General features: G+C 44.8%; 1 protein-coding gene across 1 annotated transcript in view; it reads right to left on the bottom strand.

Moving 5' to 3' along the window:
• LOC111872188 (guanine nucleotide-binding protein G(s) subunit alpha) overlaps positions 1-21590 on the bottom strand; it is a 113645-nt gene that overhangs the window by 30757 nt on the left and 61298 nt on the right. The window contains exon 5 of the mRNA XM_023865828.2: positions 8979-9076. Coding sequence (XP_023721596.1) covers positions 8979-9076 — 98 coding nt within the window. The remainder of the gene's footprint in view (positions 1-8978; positions 9077-21590) is intronic.

Below are 21590 nucleotides of genomic sequence, written 5' to 3'. Positions count from 1 at the left end.
GTCGAGGAGCGCTGAACTGGCCACCGTGTTCACGGATCTCAGCCCCTGGCCAACAGATAGGCCGTGCACGAGCGCTGAACTGGCCTCCGTGTTCACCGGATCTCAGCTCCTGACCGACAGATAGGCCGTGCACGAGCGCTGAACTGGCCATTGTGTTCACCGGATCTCAGCCCCTTGCATTATCATGTGACGGGTAAGATGAAGGGCATGATGCGCATAAGAGATGAACTACTATAAGCGATTTTTTGACGCCGCAAGACATGTTAAGAGCGATGCATTTATTCGTAAGGTCATACAACCCTTAGTGAAAAGAATCAGGCAGTGCATCCAAACTGAAGGCGGACATCTTGAACAATAACTTTAAAATGTACAATGTAATCATGTTTTAAAATGTATAATGTAATCATGTTATATTTTTCCAATCAGAATACAGTATTCTTCAAATAACGCTACGTTTCAATTACTCATAGCACTGAAACCGCCGAGGACAGAATCCTTGTTGATATAATATTTATCCCCCAGAATGAACTCAGAAACCACCTCTTGAAGTTATTACGAAACAAACCACGGAACACCCTGTATGTGTTTTGTATGATCTACAGATCAAACAACTATTACGTCCCTGGGTAGCATTAACCAACTTTCCTTTATAATGGAGACAAACTTTGTTTCCTATGAAGTAGGAAATTAATTTTTAAACACTATTTCGAGGAATTTCGTACTTCAAAGTGTTGGTATTCAACGCCGTGATAACCCACATGCAACAGAACGTAACGAGATTCATCATTTAAGTGTTAATAACTTTATCCTCACAAATTACACCACAGTCGTTCGTTCCTCTCGTGTTCTGTATTACCTTTCGCCGAATATCCACCCACCTCCCACCGACAGTTTAGTCATGCAAATGCCAGAGCGCATGGAAATCATGCTGAAGCTGACTCATTCATCCGAAAGCTTGGGGTGGGAGACGAGAGTAAATTCTGTCCACATCACATACCTTTGAGAGGACCCCCCACCCCAGAGAGAGCACACGCAAGCTTCCAACTAAAACATGCTATAAATAACGTAATCGTATGGAAATACATGTCCAGTTAACCTGTTCTTTTCCTCACGAATCTAGTCGAGTGTGCCGGATATATGCTTACCTATCTTCCGAAAGTTCTTCCAAGTCTATCTACGCGGTTCGTGATTGGACGAGGAGTACCGTTTGACCCACGCAAACTCTTTCTATTACTTACTTACTCTTATAACTGAGTCCTTCTGGAGAAGCTGCCAATTCTGCAGCTACTCAAGAATTTCCCAGCATTTTATGGAACCCGAAGGTTCTTTACCGTGTTCACAAGAGCCCTCCACTGGTTCATATCCTGAGCCAGATCAATCCAATCCATCCCATCTCTCCGAGATCCATTTTAATATTGTCCACCCACCCAAGTCTTGGTCTTCCCAGTGGTCTCTTTCCTTCAGGCTTTCCCACCAATATCCTATATGCATTCCCCGTCTCCCCCATTCGTGTTACATGCCCTGCCAAACTCATCCTCCTTGACTTGATCATCTAATTATACTCGAAGAAGAATACAAGTTATGAAACTCCTCATTATAAAGTTTTCTTCATCCTCCTGTCACTCCATCTCCCTTCGGTCCAAATATTCTCAACACCCTGTTCTCAAACACCCTCAGTCTATGTTCCTCCCTTAATGTCAGAGACCAAGTTTCACACCCATACAGAACCACAAGTAAAATTATAGTTTTTTATATCTTAATTTTTATGTTTTTGGACAGCAGACGAGAAGACAAGCAAGCATTACCCGAGTTCAATCGCCTCTCTCTAGCACAGAAAAATACTTGCAGACGATGGGGGCCTGAAATCACTTGCCATAATTCATCTTACAGGCATCCTAAATGTACTAAGGGAACGAGAATGCATCATCATCAACTGGTGACGTATGACATTACGTCGTCATCAGAAATATACATCCTACTTTCAACATTCGATATCATACGCCAGTGAGAAATTCAAATGTACCTACCCAGGGCTTTCCTTCGGTAAGGTTCTCTACATAATTTATGATGTACCCTGGTTCCCAGAGTAGATGAATTTGTAGCTTGTTTCATGGACCGGACTTCTTCCTGGGCTTATAGTCGCTCAGGCAGTCAAGAAATTCCGCGCCTTTTGTGGAAGCCAAAGGTGCTCACAATAGCCCGCCACCTGGCCCAATCGTGAGCCAGATAAATCCAGTCCACATCCTTCCATTCCTTTTTAATATCAGTTATAGTACTTTCTTAACAGCTACGCCTAGACCTGCCAAGGGGTTGCCTTCCCTTCAGGTTTCGTACGAAAATTTGTATGATGTTTTGGGCTCTCTTATATGCTTGCTATATATCCTGTCTATTTCATCCTCCTTGATTTCATCATTCTAATAATGCCTGGTGAGGAGAGCAAATTTTGAAGCCCCTCATTATGCAGTTTACTCCAAATTGCTGTCTCTTCATCCCTCTTACGTTTCCCAAAGAGTCATCAATGTCACAGTTTCATCTACAAAATCAGACATAAATAATGCTTCAGGGTGGTCGTTATGCAACTTTGTGGGGAGGGAGGTACAGATTACGGTCGTCTGCGCCGTGACGCCGAGTATTATGGCAAACATGTAAATATAAATACATAAATACTTGTACCTCAAATAACATTGCGTGCAACAGCCCAAAAGACCTAAATCTTAATCCTGACCGCCGCTACAACCTCAAATCTCATCCAGGAGTTCTGAACCGTTCTTTAGACTCGGGACCACATTCGCTCCAGGCGATACAAATTTGTTGAGGAAATTAGGCTAAAAATTTTGTTTGGAGGGTTCCGAGTTATCTGTGGACATGCAGAAATAGCGACACTAACGGAAGCATGTTTGGAAATTTTCGCTGAGAACGGGGAAAAAAATTCCAGTAATTTGTTTCCTGTCACAATATTACTCAATAACGTCATCTCCATCTATGAACATGCAGTTTTTATAAATTTTTCACTTAAAAATTATGCATTTACTTTACCGTGAACATTTCTCATTATTCAGGCGATTCAATATTAGAAGATTTTAAAAGTATACAGTATACACTTCACAGGCGCCTTCAGCAGAATTACTAACAACCACACCCTCTCAATTATATATAAGAAAGGAAGAGGCAGCTAATGTAAGAAAAGGAAGTCATGTTCTGTAATTGTGGGTGTGCCTTACTTTAAAGTTAATAATCAAGACTGCGATGAAGTTCTCTCTTATAGCAAAAACAAACTAAATTCACACCCAATTATTCACTGTTTATGCGAACCCAGGCTGGATACAAGTTAAACCTATATGCTGAATCAATAGCAGTGAACATTACGGCTTCGATATTCACTTTTACTGCACACAATAAACGAAAATTATGTGTGTAACTTGCATGTTTCCAAGTCGCACGGCAAAATAGAGCACTTACGAAGGACTTTGTTGATTGTTCAGTATACAAGTTGGAAGTGTACGCATAACGTAAAAATTATCTCCAATATCGTAATACTTACAGAAAAAGAGTATGGTGCAAGATTTATATATAATCACTGGTTGATTCAGCAACACACATCACGTATTCGAGCACCTCGTACAGTCCGTTTCATTTTTCTCTGCAGATTTCGTTCGAAATAAGTTTTGTACTGATACACACAGTCTCAATTACATGCCTTCAACATCGTATTCTACCCTTACAGACAAACATAAACATTCTTATAAATACATGGACCGAGCCACTTAGCGACAAATGGCAACACTGCATATGACAAACTATGAGGCAGCGTCGCAATCATTCGCTCTACAGACTCGTTAGAGATCTGGGGTGGTGTTATTATTATTGGAGGGGGTGGGTTTCCCCATGCACCGCGACTAATAGTCTATTGTACGTCTCCCTTTTGATATTCTACCAGTCGCCATACCCTACCGGTACTGGTGCGTGCTATCAGCCCCGTTCAGCCAACGAGGTCGGCCCTCGGTACCTGATACTTCCCCCATCTACCAGAGGTATTGGAAACTACTTGGGTGGGAAACTTGCCTAATTTAGCTCAGAGGTCTCCTAGAGACGCGAGGATCTTTTACGTGCCGTAAATCTACGACACGGGATCCACGGCTTAAAGTCCCTCCCGGAGGACTTGTTCCCTGAATTTTTCCGCCCTTAAAAATTCCACGACCTCCGCCGGGTTTTAACCCGCGTACCTAGAGTCATGAGGTGGGGACGTTACCCCTAGACTACGGAGGCGTTCACTACAGTAGATATGTTATGTGTCGAAGAAAGACGCAGAATGCGGAGTATTCATTCGACAAAATGGCAGATATGTATTACCGTACGAAGAGCATAATAGTGCGGGCGTTCTAAGTCTGTATGTTGAAAGGTATGCGAAACGACGGCGTCCAATAAGCAAGACGTTCATTTCTCCGAAACGCCGCCTTCAAGAAACAGGCTGTATGAGACCCAAATATGACAAGCGCCTATGAGGAAGATGCGCGGTAAGCAAAACGATATCCTGGTACTATGTAGTACCAGACAGCTGGCCCGTCGTCACCACATGAGGACGTTGCATGACCAGCTCTTAGTATCCGTTTCACGCGCTGCATGTTCGAACTCTGGAACCGCCGCTGAATTGTATGTGTCGAAAAGCGTTCTGTGATTGGCTACTGAGACGGGTTCCTGTGCCTCCAACATTTCTCAGCCGAGTGTTGCTGATCGATGGAACATGCCTCACGCGGAAATTCCTTTCAAGAAACATGAATCCGGCAGCAGTATGCAACAGATGTTTAGGCGGAAATATATGGCGATTTGATCCAAGGTCCTTACGAAATATCGCCCGATTATCGGGGGGGGGGTCTCCTATTTACAGCTCCCATCTGGACAATTACTGCGACTACTTAACGGCATACCACTGACAACGTAAGTACGTTGTACTGTAATAATGCGGCTCTTGCCCATTCTTGCGATGCCACGTAGTACACGTATTTATACTGCCACTACCCAGGTCGATCATTAGGATGAAACTGACCAGCTGTATAGCCTCCACAATCATCAGAGCTCACCCCTGCCGACTGCTACCTGCGGGGGCCATCTGAAGAACATCATCCACACCCAGCAATGTAACACTCGGGAAGAGCTGTGAAATGCCACCCAAGCGGCCTAGACTACAATATGCAAGTAGTCAGTGCCTTTCAACGGATAAGGAATTCCTGGAGCAAAAAGGTTCAGTTATGCACAGACTAATGACGGACCGTTTCAACATCTTTGTAAACCCCTAGTAACTGGCGAGATGCCGTTCTGTTCATACTTTATGCAAAACTACGATTTCCATTTTTTCCCCGAGCTTCCTGTTGCCGTATCTCGCTAAGGAAGCGGTTGTGGCACTCAAAAGACACTACATACCTACTCTAACAAAAGATAACTTCATCATTCTTAGCTGTAATGTTCGTAAACTGGCACTGCAGACGGCCGTCTAGTATGGCAGCACATATCGAGTGCTGAAGGAGCGGGGAAATCAAGCATGTTGAACATTTCCGATGGTTTAGAGACGTAATTACTGTCAATAGAGATCATATTCTGAACGTCCTGGTTTCGGTTACCCGGTTACGCCAACAGCAGAAACAGCAACTAACCCTCATGAGACCAAGGATACACCGCTGCATGACCTTAAGGTTGGTGTGGTGGTCCATATCACGATATTCTTCGATGACACTGTCATCTCGGTACGTTATTGGGAAGCGATTCTTTACCCCTTCAACGGATAACCAAATGAGGATGAAAGTGCCCGCGGTTGCTACCAACAGGACGGTGCTGCTGCACACACAGCTCCTGTTTCCGTGACGCTACTGTGCGATGTGTTCGGGGACGGAATAATTTTAAAGTAAATTTTGTCACCACGGTCGCCCGATCTTACACCCCTAATTATCATCTGTGGGGAGCAATGAAAAGGGAAGTTTACAAAGGCAATCCTCACACTTTCCTTGAAGTGAAGGAAGTCGTCGCAAACTTCATCACGCACAGCCTTCCTTCCGACTGAATTATCGCGTGTCTTTGCAAAGAAGAGAGACATGTATGTACGTGTCTACAAGCACGTGGCGGACACATCAAACATCTGTCATATGAGATACGTTGGATTTTTTTTTTCAATTGACCTAATCCTTCCAGCGGCACTATGGCCCTGGGGTCGACTCAGACTCTAACAGAAATGAGTATCAGGAATTAATTAAATAATTTTCCTGGGGAGTAAAGCGTGGCCGGCGCGTAAGGCTGAAAATTTCACCGCCATCTTTGAGCCGAGTGTCTAGATAATGTGGGCCTCTCTACGTCTCACAACCCTATGGGCCTTCACGGCCTGTTACAGGGGTAGTTTAACTTTTATTTTTACTTTTACTTACAGGGAATCGTACTCATCGTCCACGGCATATGGACAGAGACCCTGGGCTCATCTTGTATTTATATGAACGTTTCTGCCTGTCTGTATGTGTAGACCACGATGCTTATGCTGAAGTAAAAATAAAGGTATCCTTCTAACAGGCCGTGGAGGCTCGTAGGGTTGAGAGATGTTGAGGTTCCCACATTTTATAGACAGTCGGCTTACAGATGGCGGTAAGCTTGTCGGCCTTACGCACCGGCCGCCCTTCACACCCAAGAATATATTCTGGTACTCATTTCTGTTAAGAGGCTGAGCCGACCCAAGGGCCATAGTGCCGCTGGAAAGATCATGTAAATTGAAAAAAATCCATCTCATTGGGATTCGATCCCGCCACATTCCGGCTTGTGGCACAGTGCCTCAACCAACTACGCTACCGTATGTTTAAAGTATGTAATTAAGACTCGACCTGTATGTTAATGACGTATGCTTCAAATATGCTCAGAAATGCATGCAGGTCTCCATGTAGTGAGTATATGCTGCATTTGTCCGATTTTCATTAGCACTGAGTATGTCGGTACATTTTACTAGAATTCTCCAGCATCAAGTCTGATGAAAATCCGTTGGCCAATTCTCCGAGTTATTTGTTAACTAACGCTTCGCAGGGTTTGAACAAGCCTAATACAGGCGAGGTCCGCAGTGCGGTCGGCGGACCGTGAACCCCTACAAGCAAAACAGACTCCGTGGTCTGTAGACCGCAAGGGAACTATACCGACCGAGCGACCGCCCTTGCCGGCGAAGTTAGTGCCAACTTTTGCGGATAGAGGGTGTCACGTGGTCAGCGCAACGAATCCCCACGGCCGTTAATCTCGGTTTTCTAGACCGTCGTGGACCACTAGACGAAGTAAATTCAATCTGTTATACCACCTGAGCCGTAGTGTCTACCTTACGTATTATTATCATGTAACAATATCCTGCCCTGGAAAATATACAGAATGTGTCTAAAAGAATGGTGGGATTTCACTGCCGTATATCACCGTCAGTTTTTGGCGATGAAAAGCAACACGTATACGGATTCATAACGTAGCCCTCAAATTTTCATTTTGTATATCGCGCTTTTTCCTAGTTCCACTTCCGACAGTTAGCCGGCGTGAAATGTAAAATGGCGACCGAAGAGGAGAAGGCCTATTGCGTGCTGCGATTTGAGCTGTTTAAATCCATCGTTACAGTGCGCCGTGAATTTCGTGTACGTTTTCAGAAGGATGCGACATATGAAAACAACATTCGTAGATGGTACCGGCAGTTTGTGGACAGTGGATGTGATTCTCCGAAAATTAACATCTTCTGTGCTGTCTCTCAACAAAAAGTGTACGGGCCCTTTTTCTTCGCTGAAGCAACAGTGACTGGTAACACCCACTAAGACATGCTGGAAAACAGGTTGCTTCCACAACTGGCCAATGATTCCAATGACTACATTTTTCAACAGGACGGTGCTTCCCCACATTTCCATCGCAATGTGAGAGGTTTGCTTAATCTGGTCCTTCCGCAACGATGGATTGGACGTGCTGCACGTGAAGATGTCCCCTTTCTCCGGTGGCCACCCAGTCCCCGGACATAACTCCATGTGATTTCTTCTTGTGGGGGTACGTGAAGGACACGGCTTATGTACCCCCATTGCCCCAACCGCTCCACGATCTCCGAAACAGAATCAATCGTGCTGTGGAGACCAAACACCTTAAATGCTGCAGCAGGTGTGAACTGAGTTCACTTGGTATATCGGCCACCAATTGGCCATTGTACATGCCCCGGATGATATATGATGATGAATGTGGAGCAGTCGGTGGAATGAGAATTGGCAGGGGAAACCAAAGTACTCGGAGAAAACCTGCCCCAGTGCCACTTTCTCCACCATAAATCCCAATGACCTGACCTGACCTGGGCTCGAACCCGGGCCGCTGCAGTGGATATTACGACGCATCTGTTGAAAGTCCACCAGTGGACTTCTAACAATACACCTCATATCGCTTAGTTTCTATCTATCTATCTATCTGTCTCTCTGTCTATCGCTCTACAGCCCTCGTAGACCCCGGCCGTTTTTTCAGATTCTTAATCTATACACAGACGGTAGGACTCCTTGGACGAGTGATCAGCTCGTCGCTAGACCGCTATCTACACATAGAATAGACGCATACAGACAACCATGCCTCGAGTGGGATTCGACCCCACGATCCCTGTGTTCGTGAGGGGGAAGACTGTTCATGCCTTAGACCTCGCGGCCACTGTGATCGGCTCTCGCTTAGTTATTCTAAGCAAACCCATAACCAGTGCGCCCTAATTTACTCTGAAACCTCGGCGAAACCGCAGTCATGAAGACGCCCACCTACTCGTAGAGTGGAGATACGGCTGCACTTCGCGTGTACTGGGGGCGCCTGCAGGGCGCAGGAGGAAAGCGTCACCATCTGGGTGCGGATTCAATGCACGTCACGTACGTTTAATGCTCAGTTGGATATGAAATACAATGTTACCTGTCTGGATAAGGTTTCAATCAGATCATGTAAATGGCATGCACTACGTATCTTAACCTCATACTCACTATTTTGCGCAGTCAATCAGCTGGTATTCATTTGACCTTTCAAAACAAGCTTGAACACCTCTATCTTTCCATAGGATTTCCGTGTGTTCGTAGAATTCCTGAAAGAAACAAAATAACACTTACTCACATAATCTCTAATTACTACGTGAAGTTTAGAAATGTGGGGCTATGATTTAATTCGGCGCACATGACGGTTATAAATGGAAACTTTCGAAAAGTGATGGAATGAAGTTAGCAGCAGTTGCTCTCAGTGGTCTAGAAGTTATCCTTACCTATCTCCTTCAACCAGGTTGGTTTCAGATTGACCTGTAAACCTTTAAAGTGCAGTGGTAACAGCATGAGATTATTTCCTAAAACACCTTCAACCGACTGGCCATGTAATGGAGACGCACTGGAAGTAGGACATTATTTTCCAAATATTATTGAGACAGACGTCAGGTTTCTAAGGGTCACATAACAAGGTTTCTCCAAACCTGGAGAGTACAATGCAGTAGAGTGTTACTGTTCATCCACTACAGATTAGCCATAGTGAATTCACAGAGATCGCAACGTCTACTGCGTACAGCACCCATTCGGACGTGTCTACGAAGCCACTGCAAGAGTAGATAGCAAAACTCAGTTATTCTGATGAGAGCGTGCGGTCCAGAAAATTATTCTTGAGACCAGTTTATGCAGGCAAACCACAAATCGTTCACAAGAGTGGTCTATAATATACGTAAAGAACAGCATCAGCGACATTGTATAATTATTTTAATGTTGAAAGGTCTTGGTAGGGGCGTGGCTGAGAGGACTTACACAAATAAAAGAAAAATATGGAATATCTATAAATATATTCATCATCAACATAAACACATCATACACGTACATACAAAAATCTTTAGCCCGACATATTTAAACCACTCAGGTCATCCTCAAGGGCGATTCAACGCAAATAAGCTACTACCGTTTACCTAGAAAGCTGAAACATGGCATACGTATGAGAAACAGTCAGAAAATAGAGTACAAATGAATATAAAACGTAAACCATCTGAGAAAACACTTATTTCTCGACATATCCTTCACCAACATTGATACAATTGCCCCATCGCTTTACCAGTGCGTCGAAACCCGCAGCACAGAAGTCTTCTGATTACTGTCTCAGCCATTTCCGCACCTGGCCGGGCACCATCTGCGACTTTCGAACGTCCTTGAGAGAATGTATCGACTCAGTGGTGAACTGATTTACGTGACAAACACTTCCAACCGTAAAAAGGAAACAAATCATTTATATCCTCTACATTGAGTCCTTTTGCCCACAAAAACGCACAAGAGAATGCTACTCTTCCGTAACCCACTCAAGCAGTCGCCATTTTGACTACTGAAATAAGCCTCTGGACATACGCATGCGCGTCTGCCACCTACACTGTCATGAAGCTGGACTACTCCGCTACCTAGTGATACATATAGAAAACCTATTACATCCATTACAACTGTTTTACTTCTATTTGCGACCCATTTACTGACTGTCCTCGTACTTTAGGAAACCCGAGGGCGCGCACATCGGGGGTTATTTTTCTAACTTTCACATCAATTTCACAGCAATATTTCTGTGCGAAAGGGAAATTAAATTCTGAGTAACATATTTCAAACACTCGCAACTGTAAATGTACGTATCTCAAGGACAACTAAAAACCAATAACGCGGCGCTACTGACATCCGCCAGCGAGCATCGGGTGACTAACTGACGGTTCTTCTACAGAACAGTGCTTCAAATTTGTGAAAATTCGCAAGAAATTTCTGAAATTGTGAAGGGCCGTCTTTCATAAATTTCTTGGCCAACACTTTGAATAAGATCACACACACTACGGATGGTCGACTACTTCGCTCTTCATCCTGAATATGTGTTCGCCCGTCTCTGAACATTCTGCACCATTGCCTTACAGTTCCTTCACTCGTTACATATGGCCGTAAACCGGCGCGCATAATGCACGATGGATTCCCGCAGCACTCATGTTTTTGCACGAAGAAAGCGGATTACAGCGAACTTCGTAGCTGGCGGGATTATCAATTGCAAGACACATCATAACTATGGACAGACAAGAACAAAAAACTCTGTGACCAGTTATATGATGGTTTACTAGGCAATGAATCATGTGACGCTAACTCGTATGCGCCAGCTCTCACCCGCTCCTACATTAGTGGCCTGAAATAAACGGAGGTTACTTTGCGAATGCATACATACGAGTATACAAGGTGTCCCAGGAGTTTGGTGCCATACATACTTCAAGAGCGTACTGAGAGTTCCTTATAGAACAACTTCGAAATAAGAACCCATGTCCGCAAACGCAAAATAGCAGCGCTAGGGCGGCATTTATTATCATTTTGTTTAAACTTGGCGCCTCAATGTCGAAGAGCATGCACAGGCATATTACCCCTCCAAACTCTTAAGACTCACCTGCTAGAGTAGATGTTGGTATTGGCGCCCTCCGCTTTCAATGCATGCGTTACATCGACGAAATAAACTTTGGTGCACCCTTTCAAATATTCCAGGTGTCTCACGGATCACGTCACATGCAATAAGTATTCTGGCCAACAACTCGAATTCATTATCCAAGGCTTAGTTGTCAAGTCTGGGGATCGGGGTGGCCAAGGCACTGGGCCTCCTCTTCCTATCCAAAGACCGTGAAAAGCAGCATCCAGTAGCAGTCTCGTGATACAATGCTGAAGTGTGCCGGCGCTCCGTCATGCTGTATCCACATGTGCCTCCGCAAAATCAGTGGCATATCTTCTAGCAAAGTCGGAAGGATACGTTCCAGGAACGCCTTGTAAATGGGCCCATTGAGCCGCGGTGGTAGCCCAATCAAGTGATCGCCAATGATGCCCGCCCAGACATTGACAGAAAATTGCGCCTGGTGGTAACCAACTACAGTAACGTTGGGGTTTTCGTCACCCCAAAAGTGTCTGTTTCGACAATTTAATCAGCCATCCCCTGTAAACTGCGCTTCGTCTGTGAAGAACACGTGATTCAGGAAGTTGGGCTGATGTAAACACTGGTTCAGTATCCACTGACAAAATTGAACTCGTGGTACGAAGTCACCTGGACCTACGTCGTGTACTCGCGTTGCATGATACGGATAAAGCTGTTGGTCGTGCAGGATCCTCCAAACACTTGATTTTGATGTCCCCATAATCTTGGCAATGGCACGAGTGCTGGTGGATGGCTGTTCCTCTATGCAATGCAGTTCGACACTGAGGCGCCAAGTTTAAACGAAATGATATTATTAAATGCCGCCCTAGCGCTGCTCTTTTACGTTTGCGACCATGGGTTCCTATTTCAAAGTTATTCTATAGGGAACCTTCAGTACGCTCCTAAAGTATGACACCAAACTCCTGGAACACCCTGTGGTGGCGTAGTTGGTTGAGGCACTATGCTACAAGCCCAATGGCCCCTGGATATTTTAATTGACTTAATCCTTCCAGCCGCACTATGGCCCTGGGGTCGACTTAGCCTCTAACAGAAATGTGTACCAGGAATCTTCCTTGGGGTAAAGGGCGGCCGGCGCGTAAGACGGACCTCAATGCCATCTGTGAGCTGACTGTCTAGAAAATGTGGGAACCTCGACGTCTCACAACTCTATGGGCATCTCACGACCTGTTACAAGGATAGCTTTACATATAAACAAAGATAGAGTTTGCAGAAACACGTTTTCCTCTACTCTCACGCTCGGTTTTGGTCACAGGGTCGAACCACAATATACACCGGCAAATGTTCGACTACTGACTAGTTTGTCCGTACCCTTCACTCTTTGTCGGCGTAAGCGTCGGCCAAAAACTGCAGCGTATGTATTGGCAAGTACCCGTATATCGTTCCCTTGCCTAACGTTGTCCCATCTGGTGCCGGCGCTATCGAGTGCAGCACTGGCGGAAAATGCGTCTCCCGTCAAAAGTATCAATCATGAGTCCAATTCTACATCCAACTTTATATTCAATAGGGACACCACCAAAGCACGCATTCTTTAAATTTTATGAGCCTCCACGTACGGTGTACCGTCTGTACTTTTCTTGGTTTTCGCTGTTTCTCTTCTTCTCTTAACTGTTATATACTGACGCGCAACCATGTTGGAAATTTACGTCACTAAGCTCTCAGCATCGTCCAAGGGACGGTATTCGGCTAGGCAGGGAGTTCACGTCTCTCGTTTTGTTTGGTCCCAGACGGGGCCAGTAACGGCCAAGAAATGAAAATCTTGGGATCATAAACACATGATAGCTATTGTTAATGCTGTGAGGATACAAAATTGAAGACAGCCACTGAGTCATTTATTGTTCCAAAATCTACGCTAAAATATTATGTTAAGGAAGGTGGATATAATGTGAACAAACTGTGCCGAGAAATCTGGAAGTCTCCTCCTGAAATGGCGAATGAACATACTGCCAAGTGTAAGGGTGACTTACAAGATAGGGGTTGAATTGTATGATTGGATTTATTAACAGCTCGGGACTACAGGCAATACAACGCTATCGCTGATTTACACATTTTACAGTTCACCGTTGCATACGCACTAGGGTTCTCAGTCTTCACTAGTCGTCTCCAGGCAAGGGATTTATAACCGTCTCACTGTAACTTCAAATCACACATGACGTGCTCTTTGCACAGTCTAATTCGATTCTTGACATAATTCTGAAAATGCCAACTCAATTCAATTCCAAACTCATATCCCGGTAGGCTGGCGTCTCGAACTCGACTATCCACTATATCCTGCTCAACTGAATTCTTTATAACCATTCTGCATGAACTCCATTGAAAAACCGTCTTCTATTGTTCCGTATTGTTTTAGGCGTGTTTCCCGCACCACTGCATAGCAACGGTCGCGGAACGGGACACATAGAAAACAAACTTTCTATCGTTGAAGCGTGTTTACCGCAGTTAAGTGCTTACCGAGTCGTTGCCTAGAAATGGGTACACATGTCAAATATAAAACTATGCTTAAATATGGAAATAAACTATTTCGGTTTGACGACAAAGGTTATTATGTGCACGGCATTCTCCACGGCCATCCATACTTCTTCGGAAACAGTAGAATGTGCTGGAAACAAATGTCTCAGCCATGCGCAAACCTCAGGTGACATCGTTTGTCAAAGCAAAAAGTTTCCAGCCACAACATTTTGCCATTTTCTTGGATATATCTGGCTCTGAAATGAAATGAGGGGGACTCTTCACCCCAATACGTTGTTCAATGTCGATGAAATCGGGTTAACAATGATCCAGCACGAAGTCCATGAAGAAGCAAATGCTAGTTTACCATCAGTATAGAGAGGTGCTCATTACAGTCGTGGCATTCATGAGTGCTTCGTGTATTTACGTGCTCCCTTTGCCTAAACATAAAGGCTGTTTCTGGACAGAGCTGGCGCTGTGCCTGTCTGGTTGAATTCAAGTATACATCTTCACCAGTTGGTTCACTGAAGGCTCCATTAGCACTGTGTAACCCTCACTTGCAGTTCCAGAGAGGTCCTCGTCTTGGAAGGGACGCAACAGTGATGTTACAGTTCTGGTCCGAGCTAATGGGTTTTCGATGGTGTCCGATTCCTCATTGCAAGCACCGTAAGCATGCCTTTCGACGCTCATTTCGTGCTACATTTTAACGCTTCCTATGCACAGAAAATAGACAGCTAGCTTAAAACGCATCCAGGGCGCAAGCTTGACAGCGGCCACAACATAGGTAGCAATCAGCGGGTTTCATATAAACGGTTTATTTCCCGTATATAGAAACACTTCCAAAGAACATGCATTTACTATGGGATCTCTAGAGCAGCTAGAGCCTAATAATGCTCACAGTTTATTTGTATTGCCAATCGATATTGGTCCAGTGCCAACTAGACATATTCAATGGAACATCTGTGAGCATCGAGTAAACATATCATATCGCCAGGACAATGCAATTCTTGTAATAGGATCGTCTCATAAACAAAAGGTAAATGGAGAACATGGTCGCAAGGAAGCCCAATAACATACAAAATAATCAAGCGCAGAAACTAAAAAGAAAATGCAACAAAAGAGCAAAGACTTCAACAGCGAAGAAATCTCCTTGAAGAAGGACTATACAACGGCAAAAGAAAAGCCAAGAAAAGAAGAGAGCTAGTTTACGCCCTCACTTCAGAATATAACGATACCATAAGCTTGGCGAAAACACGATGATGCTCAGTGCTTCATAAATGACAAACTTATCTCTAATAATAAGCCTGGTCAACACGAGTTTAGTGCTCAAAATGTCGAAGGTGGTGCCATTCAATTTACGGTCGAGACAACACTACTTACCGACATACTCATGACATCTGTTCAGAATGGTAAGTTTCTCAAAACCTCTTGATTTCTTAAGCAGGCAGAAAGTTATTTAAAACTTTATGCCAAGCGTTAATTTAGTTGGTGACTGGAGAAACGGAATCAGTCCAGAGTAACCAAAACTGTTATGATGAAACTAACAAAATGAACTTCCTGTCATTTTTTTATGTTTGTATTAAACTGGCATCAAAAGACTTTTTGTTCGATAAATTTTTTTACCTGCTTTTCATTTTTAAATGGAAAACATATATACTTGCAGGGGGGCGATATCTTGATCATGGTGTCCCTTACTGTCCTCCACGTCGAGTTCTAAGGGGGGGGGGGAAGGGCACGTAATACGGAACACGCCCAAATTCTATTTCCTGCACGGAAAGCATTTATTTATATCTTTGCGATGACCAAATACAGGTAGATCGAGAAGTCGCGCACATCCCACTAAGCAATTATATTTTGCTGGTTTAATGCACAAACTACAAGACACACAGCACTTAGTTAGTTATTGGAGATGGTGCGTTTCCCCATGCACTGAGACCTGTATTGGTCCATTGTGCTTCCCTCTATGATTTCTACCAGTCTCTATATCCTACCGGTACTGGTGCTTACCATCAGTCCCGCCCAGCCAGCGAGACCGGCTCTACTAGCTGAGAGGTATCTATAATGCTTCCCCCATCTACCAGAGGTATTAGAGACTGCTGTTGGGCGGGAAACGTCCGTTAATTTGGCTCAGTGACCTCCTTTGGAGATATGAGGTTCTTTTACGTGCCGTAAAGCTACGACACGGGACCCACGGCTTAAAGTCCCTCCCGGAGGACTTGTTCCCTGAATTTTTCCGTCCTTAAAAATTCGACGACCTCCGCCGGGTATTTGAACCCGCGTACTACGATTCATGAGGTGGGGACGTTACCTCTAGACTACGGAGGCCGCTACATACAGCACTTACTATTAATGTTTAGGCCGCGCCATAGCTCAAGCACTTAGTCGCTGGCTTCCCACCGCGGCGGCCCGGGTTCGATCCCGGGTCTGGTCAAGTGGGATTTGTGGTGGACAAAGTGGCGCTGGGGCAGGTTTTCTCAGAGTACTTCGCTTTCCCTTGCCAATCTTCATTCCACCAATTGCTCCACAATCACCCTCGCCTATCATCTGGGGCTGGTACAATAGGTCAGAAGTGGCCGCAGTACAAGGGACTTAGCCCCACCCCACTAGCAATAAAAAATACTATTAATGTTTATAGCCTTACACCTTAGAAATGCAAAATCAAATCATGTCTTTACAACATATGCTCGAAATGGTTTCCCTGTTCAGCAATGTATTAGCGAGCTCTTTTACCATGTTTGAGGCCACTTTGTGGAGCGCCTGTAAACTGATGCTGTTAATCGCCGGCGTAACGTCCCCCTTGACGTCATCCAGTGCATGCGGATTGTTTTTATAGACAATTCCTTCGAGGTACCCCCAAAGGAAAAAAATCTGCGGGTGACAAATCTGGCGAACGCGGGGGCTACAATCCTTTCGAAAAACTCACGCAGGAACTGCATGGTTTCATTAGATGTGTGATATGTGGCACCGTGTTGCTGCAACCAACACTCACGTTCATCAACTTCAAGAAGCGCAATAAACTGTGTAATGATGTCTTGGTACACTGGACTGTTCACTGTTGTTAAGAAAATTGGGCCCACTATTCGACGACGTGATACAGCACAACACACTCCAATTTTCTGAGAGTGCAATGGCTTTTCATGTAACACATGTGGATTTTCAGACGACCAAATCCTATTGTTTTGACTGTTTACGTAGCCACTAAGGTGAAACCACGCTTCATCAGTGAAGAAAACCCGATTAAACTCTTTAATTCCATGGTTGCCAACAAATTTCCGAAACCATCTACAGTACACCAAGCGTTTTTCTTTATCCAGGTCCTTCAGTTCCTGCACACAGCGAACACGATATGCACGAAGATGTAACTTCTTCGTCGCTTTCTGAACACTTCCGTACGAAATCCCTGATTGCGTAAATTGTCCCCTCAGGCTCGCTGAAGGGGACCGCTGCAACATTTTCTCCACGTCAGCCAGTTTAGCCTCAGTCAAAATGGCCGGTCTCCCTGATCTCTTCCTATCCGAAACTGATCCACATTCCCGAAATCGGTGATTATTCTCGTTATCATAGAACTGTTAGGGACTGCAGAATCCGGATATTCCCGACTAGACTCGTCTGCGACACGTGCATAAAAACGACTGGCGAAATAATGTTCCACAATGAAAAACTCGTTCTTGGGAAAACCACACGTGTCACGCAATAAACAAAGCTATACTGCAGAAGTCGTATGACCGATACACGAAATGGCGTTTCTACTCGTTGTTAGTACTCCTACAGTACAATCTAGCGGTAGGAGATACGTGTATTCATATTAATTGCAATAAAATTTGTAACAACTTTTAGTTTGACGTGCGCGACTTTTCGATCTCCCTGTACAAATCCATTTACTAGTCATGCTTTTCAAAATAGGAGTTTCTGGAAAAGAGGATATTGGGCTACTGCCCTTATACGTTCTATATTCTCCGTGTTTTCATTTCGGTAAAAATGCGTTAAGTATCGTTAATCAACACGAACTCCAACAAAAGAGCCACAAGGCAGGTGCAGAGGATCAGTGCCGAAACACTCCGCTTCAATTCACATCAGTGTGTGGCCCCTCAGTTTCACGCACTACGAGTGTTTCTGGCTTCACGGGGCCGTATCAAGATTACGATCTTCCGCACTACGATGCCGTGTAGTTTTGTAGATAGGTTCCTCCGAAACGTCGGTACCTACGTACCAAAATACACGACGTCATATTCATAAAGGCAGTAATATTCATGTACTCGTAATATGAGATTACGGTACACTTATTTGCCTTTTGTTTCGCACTCCTGCTTCATTCTTCGGTAGTCCCGGGTGCAAATCTCCGCAGAGACTGTTTTTCGAAGGTATTACGTGGGTTTTCATCCCCTCGTGCAAATACTGGGAGTGTACCTCAACCGGACCACGACTGCTTCCTTCCACATCCCTTCCAATTCATTTTTCATTTGGCGTTATATAGTCTCGTCTACTTACTGCATCGCCAAATGCCACAACTAAATTTACACGGCATGAGGTGCTGAGATGCACATTTGGCATCTTACTGAATACGGTGAATTTTAATGAACATTTGTATATTCTTTTTTTTTTATTGCTAGTGGGGTGGGACTAAGTCCCTTGGACTGTGGCCACTTCTGGCCTATTGTACCAGCCCCATATGATAGGTGATTGTGAATCAATTGGTGGAATGAAGAGTGGCAGGGGAAACCGAAGTACTCGGAGAAAACCTGCCCCAGCGCCACTTTGTCCACCACAAATCCCACTTGACCAGACCCGCGGTGGGAAGCCAGCGACCAACCGCTTGACCTATTGCGCGGCCAACATTTGTATAAGAACATACTTTGTTCAAAGATCTGAAACAAACCGAATCTTAAAACATACGGCAGAGCTAGCTGCATAGTGCATATAAAGCGGCACAACAGCCCATCACTCGCTGTTTATCAGCACACTGATTCCTTTCTATGACCATTTCTCCCTCGTCAGCCCAATGAACTGTTTGCGAGCACTCTTCCATACCAATACTCAATGTTCAACGTGGTTTCTTCCGCCTCGTGACGTTCTGCGGGCAAATTCCTGATCCCAGAGTCCACTCTCCATTGCATGAATTATATACAGCCTTACTTACTCTGTAACCAGCCCCGAACTTAAAGACCGCGGATGTGATAATACGCTGGTTAAGTGTATCGCACACCTCACGGGGGTGATGTGGGTAAGTATGCGTGCTGGTGAAATGGCGAACACCGGGGAAAATGGGAGATAGCCTGCTTCCACGCCACTTCGTCGACCACGAATCTCAAATCGTCAGCTGGGACCAAACGCGGGCTCACGCCGGCCGGTGCCCACGGTCCGAGCAATCAGAAGTAACTAACTCCATGGATCTGTGCCCTTCTTGAGAAGCCTTAGTTGTGCAGCTACTCAAGAACTTCCGAGCATTTTATGAGCCCTCCAGTAGTCCCTAACCTGAGCCAGACCAATCCAGTGCACACAACCCCCTCCAATCTCTTTAAGATCCATTTTAACATTATCCACCCATCTACGCCTTGGTCTTCCTGGTGGCCTCTTTCCTTCTGGTTTTACCTTTGTGCATTCATCTTCTCCATTCGTTTTACATGCCATGCCTACCTCAACCCCCTTGACTTGGCCATTCTTATTATACTTGGAGAAGAGTACAAGTTATGAAGCTCCTCATTATGCAATTTTCTCCAACCACCTGTCACTTCCTCTCTCCTCGATCCAAATATTCTTCTCAAAAGCCTGTCTCAAACACCTTCAGTCTGTTTCCACCCATCAAGAGAACTAACATTAACAACCCCTCCCGAAGAAATTTCTTCTCCTCCCAGATAAACCTCTAAACTTTAAGTTCACACAGTCAGTATTTAAAAATTCAGTTCCGAGAAGACAGAAAACTGATCTCGATTACAAAAATCAAGCGGTCAATAATCTTTATGGAAACATCGCTATTTTTCGTGAAATTGATATGAAATACACAGATAAGCTGAGTTAAATGTGAAGTTTCTAAATATTAAAGCAGGTGGTACATACAGTACCCTCTGAGCTGTAAAGCGTCAATTTGACCGTTTCACACAGCCTTCATTTTCTGACAATAATGGCAATAAGTATACGAAGCAAGCGTAACCGTGTACCAAAAGTACGTGAACTACGGGAACTCCATTACACTGCACACTACCTGGAGAAATGGCATAATCCGGACAGTTCTACTGTTGAGAGTTTTTTAAAATGCAACTCAACTAGTAACAGAGTTCAAAGCATTGTGTCATTTGCCGCGGGGCGTGACTTCCGCCTGCCATACCTGTCTGAAACCACGCACTGAAAATCATCAATGACAACGTCGTTTAAGCACGTATCTGGCTAGTATTCATGTAACGTCGAGACTGTTGAATGCATAATCCAGACAGGGAGGCCCGTATATATAGCACATTTCCTTGCAAGACCTGGACTAGTAGCATCCTCGAATGAAAAGAAGACGAGGCAAGTGGTGGGTAAAACAGCTCGACCTTCCCCGTTCTACCATTCTGCTTCACGCCGTAGTTGGTTGAGGCACTATGCTACAAGCCGGAAGGTCGCGGGTTCGAGTCCCGATAAGGTGGATTTTTTTTCCAATTGACCTAATCCTTCCAGCCGCACTATGGCCCTGGGGTCGGCTCTGTCTCTAACAGAAATGAGTACCAGGAATCTTCCTGGGGGTTAAAGGGCGGCCGGCGCGTAAAGCTGACAATATTGCCGCCATCTTTGAGCAGATTGTCTAGAAAATGTGGGACCCTCAACGTCTCACAACCCTATGGGCATTCACGGCCTGCTACAGGGATAGCTTTACCTTTTCCTTATGCTTCGTGCATTAGGGGAGAGGTCAGATTTGGCGGAAAATCATCTTTTCATCTTGCATAGCATATGCGGGCGGGTTCTGGCTAACCGTCTCACCTCTATTTCTGGATGATGCAAAGCGGCAATTAGGGGCATCCAAGCTCGGTGTTCTCAGCGGCAAAGAAAGGGCATAAACATTCCCTACGACCCGTACCGACAAGCGAACACAAAGGACAGTGTTTCAGAAAAATGTTAGTATTTATATAAAGCTGTGGGTGAAGAGCGCATGAACAGTCACACGTTTGTGATTAAACACGGATTCTGGACTTGTAACTGGATTTACTGAACACGTATCATATAACTCGTAACTGTAAGTAATTACAAAGCTATAGCTAATCTACACAATTAACAAATCACTGTAGTACACGCTAGGTTTCCTGCAAAGACGATGCCTTCTCAGCCTGCTAAGTCCCCACTAGTCGCTGCTTGGTAACGGTTCCCAGCACTATCTTCTGCTTCCGTGATAACGTCCTTGTCGTCTATCATCTTACAACTGGTACTCCATTGGGCACTCACTGGATATCACTCGCTATCAATGAGCAACTTCAGAGTGACTTCACGACCGGCGGTTTACCGACAATCAATTTGTTTTGGCGCCAAGCCCCTTGAGGTTCACGACCAGAGGCTGAGATTTCTTTTCCCCACGACGCTCGCTATATAAACTCGGGGCGGACGGCACAGATGACATCGTTTCCAACAGTCCCTCTACTGTTAGGCGCGTATCCGCTGCCGCGATACGTGTTCATTGAGTCGTTACCTAGCAGCTGGCGATGTTTCAGTTATCATGTGACAGTATGTTACAAAGG

The sequence above is a fragment of the Cryptotermes secundus genome, unplaced genomic scaffold (assembly GCF_002891405.2).
Source record: "Cryptotermes secundus unplaced genomic scaffold, Csec_1.0 scaffold593, whole genome shotgun sequence".
NCBI lineage: Eukaryota > Metazoa > Arthropoda > Insecta > Blattodea > Kalotermitidae > Cryptotermes > Cryptotermes secundus.
This window is presented reverse-complemented; position numbering and strand designations above follow the sequence as displayed.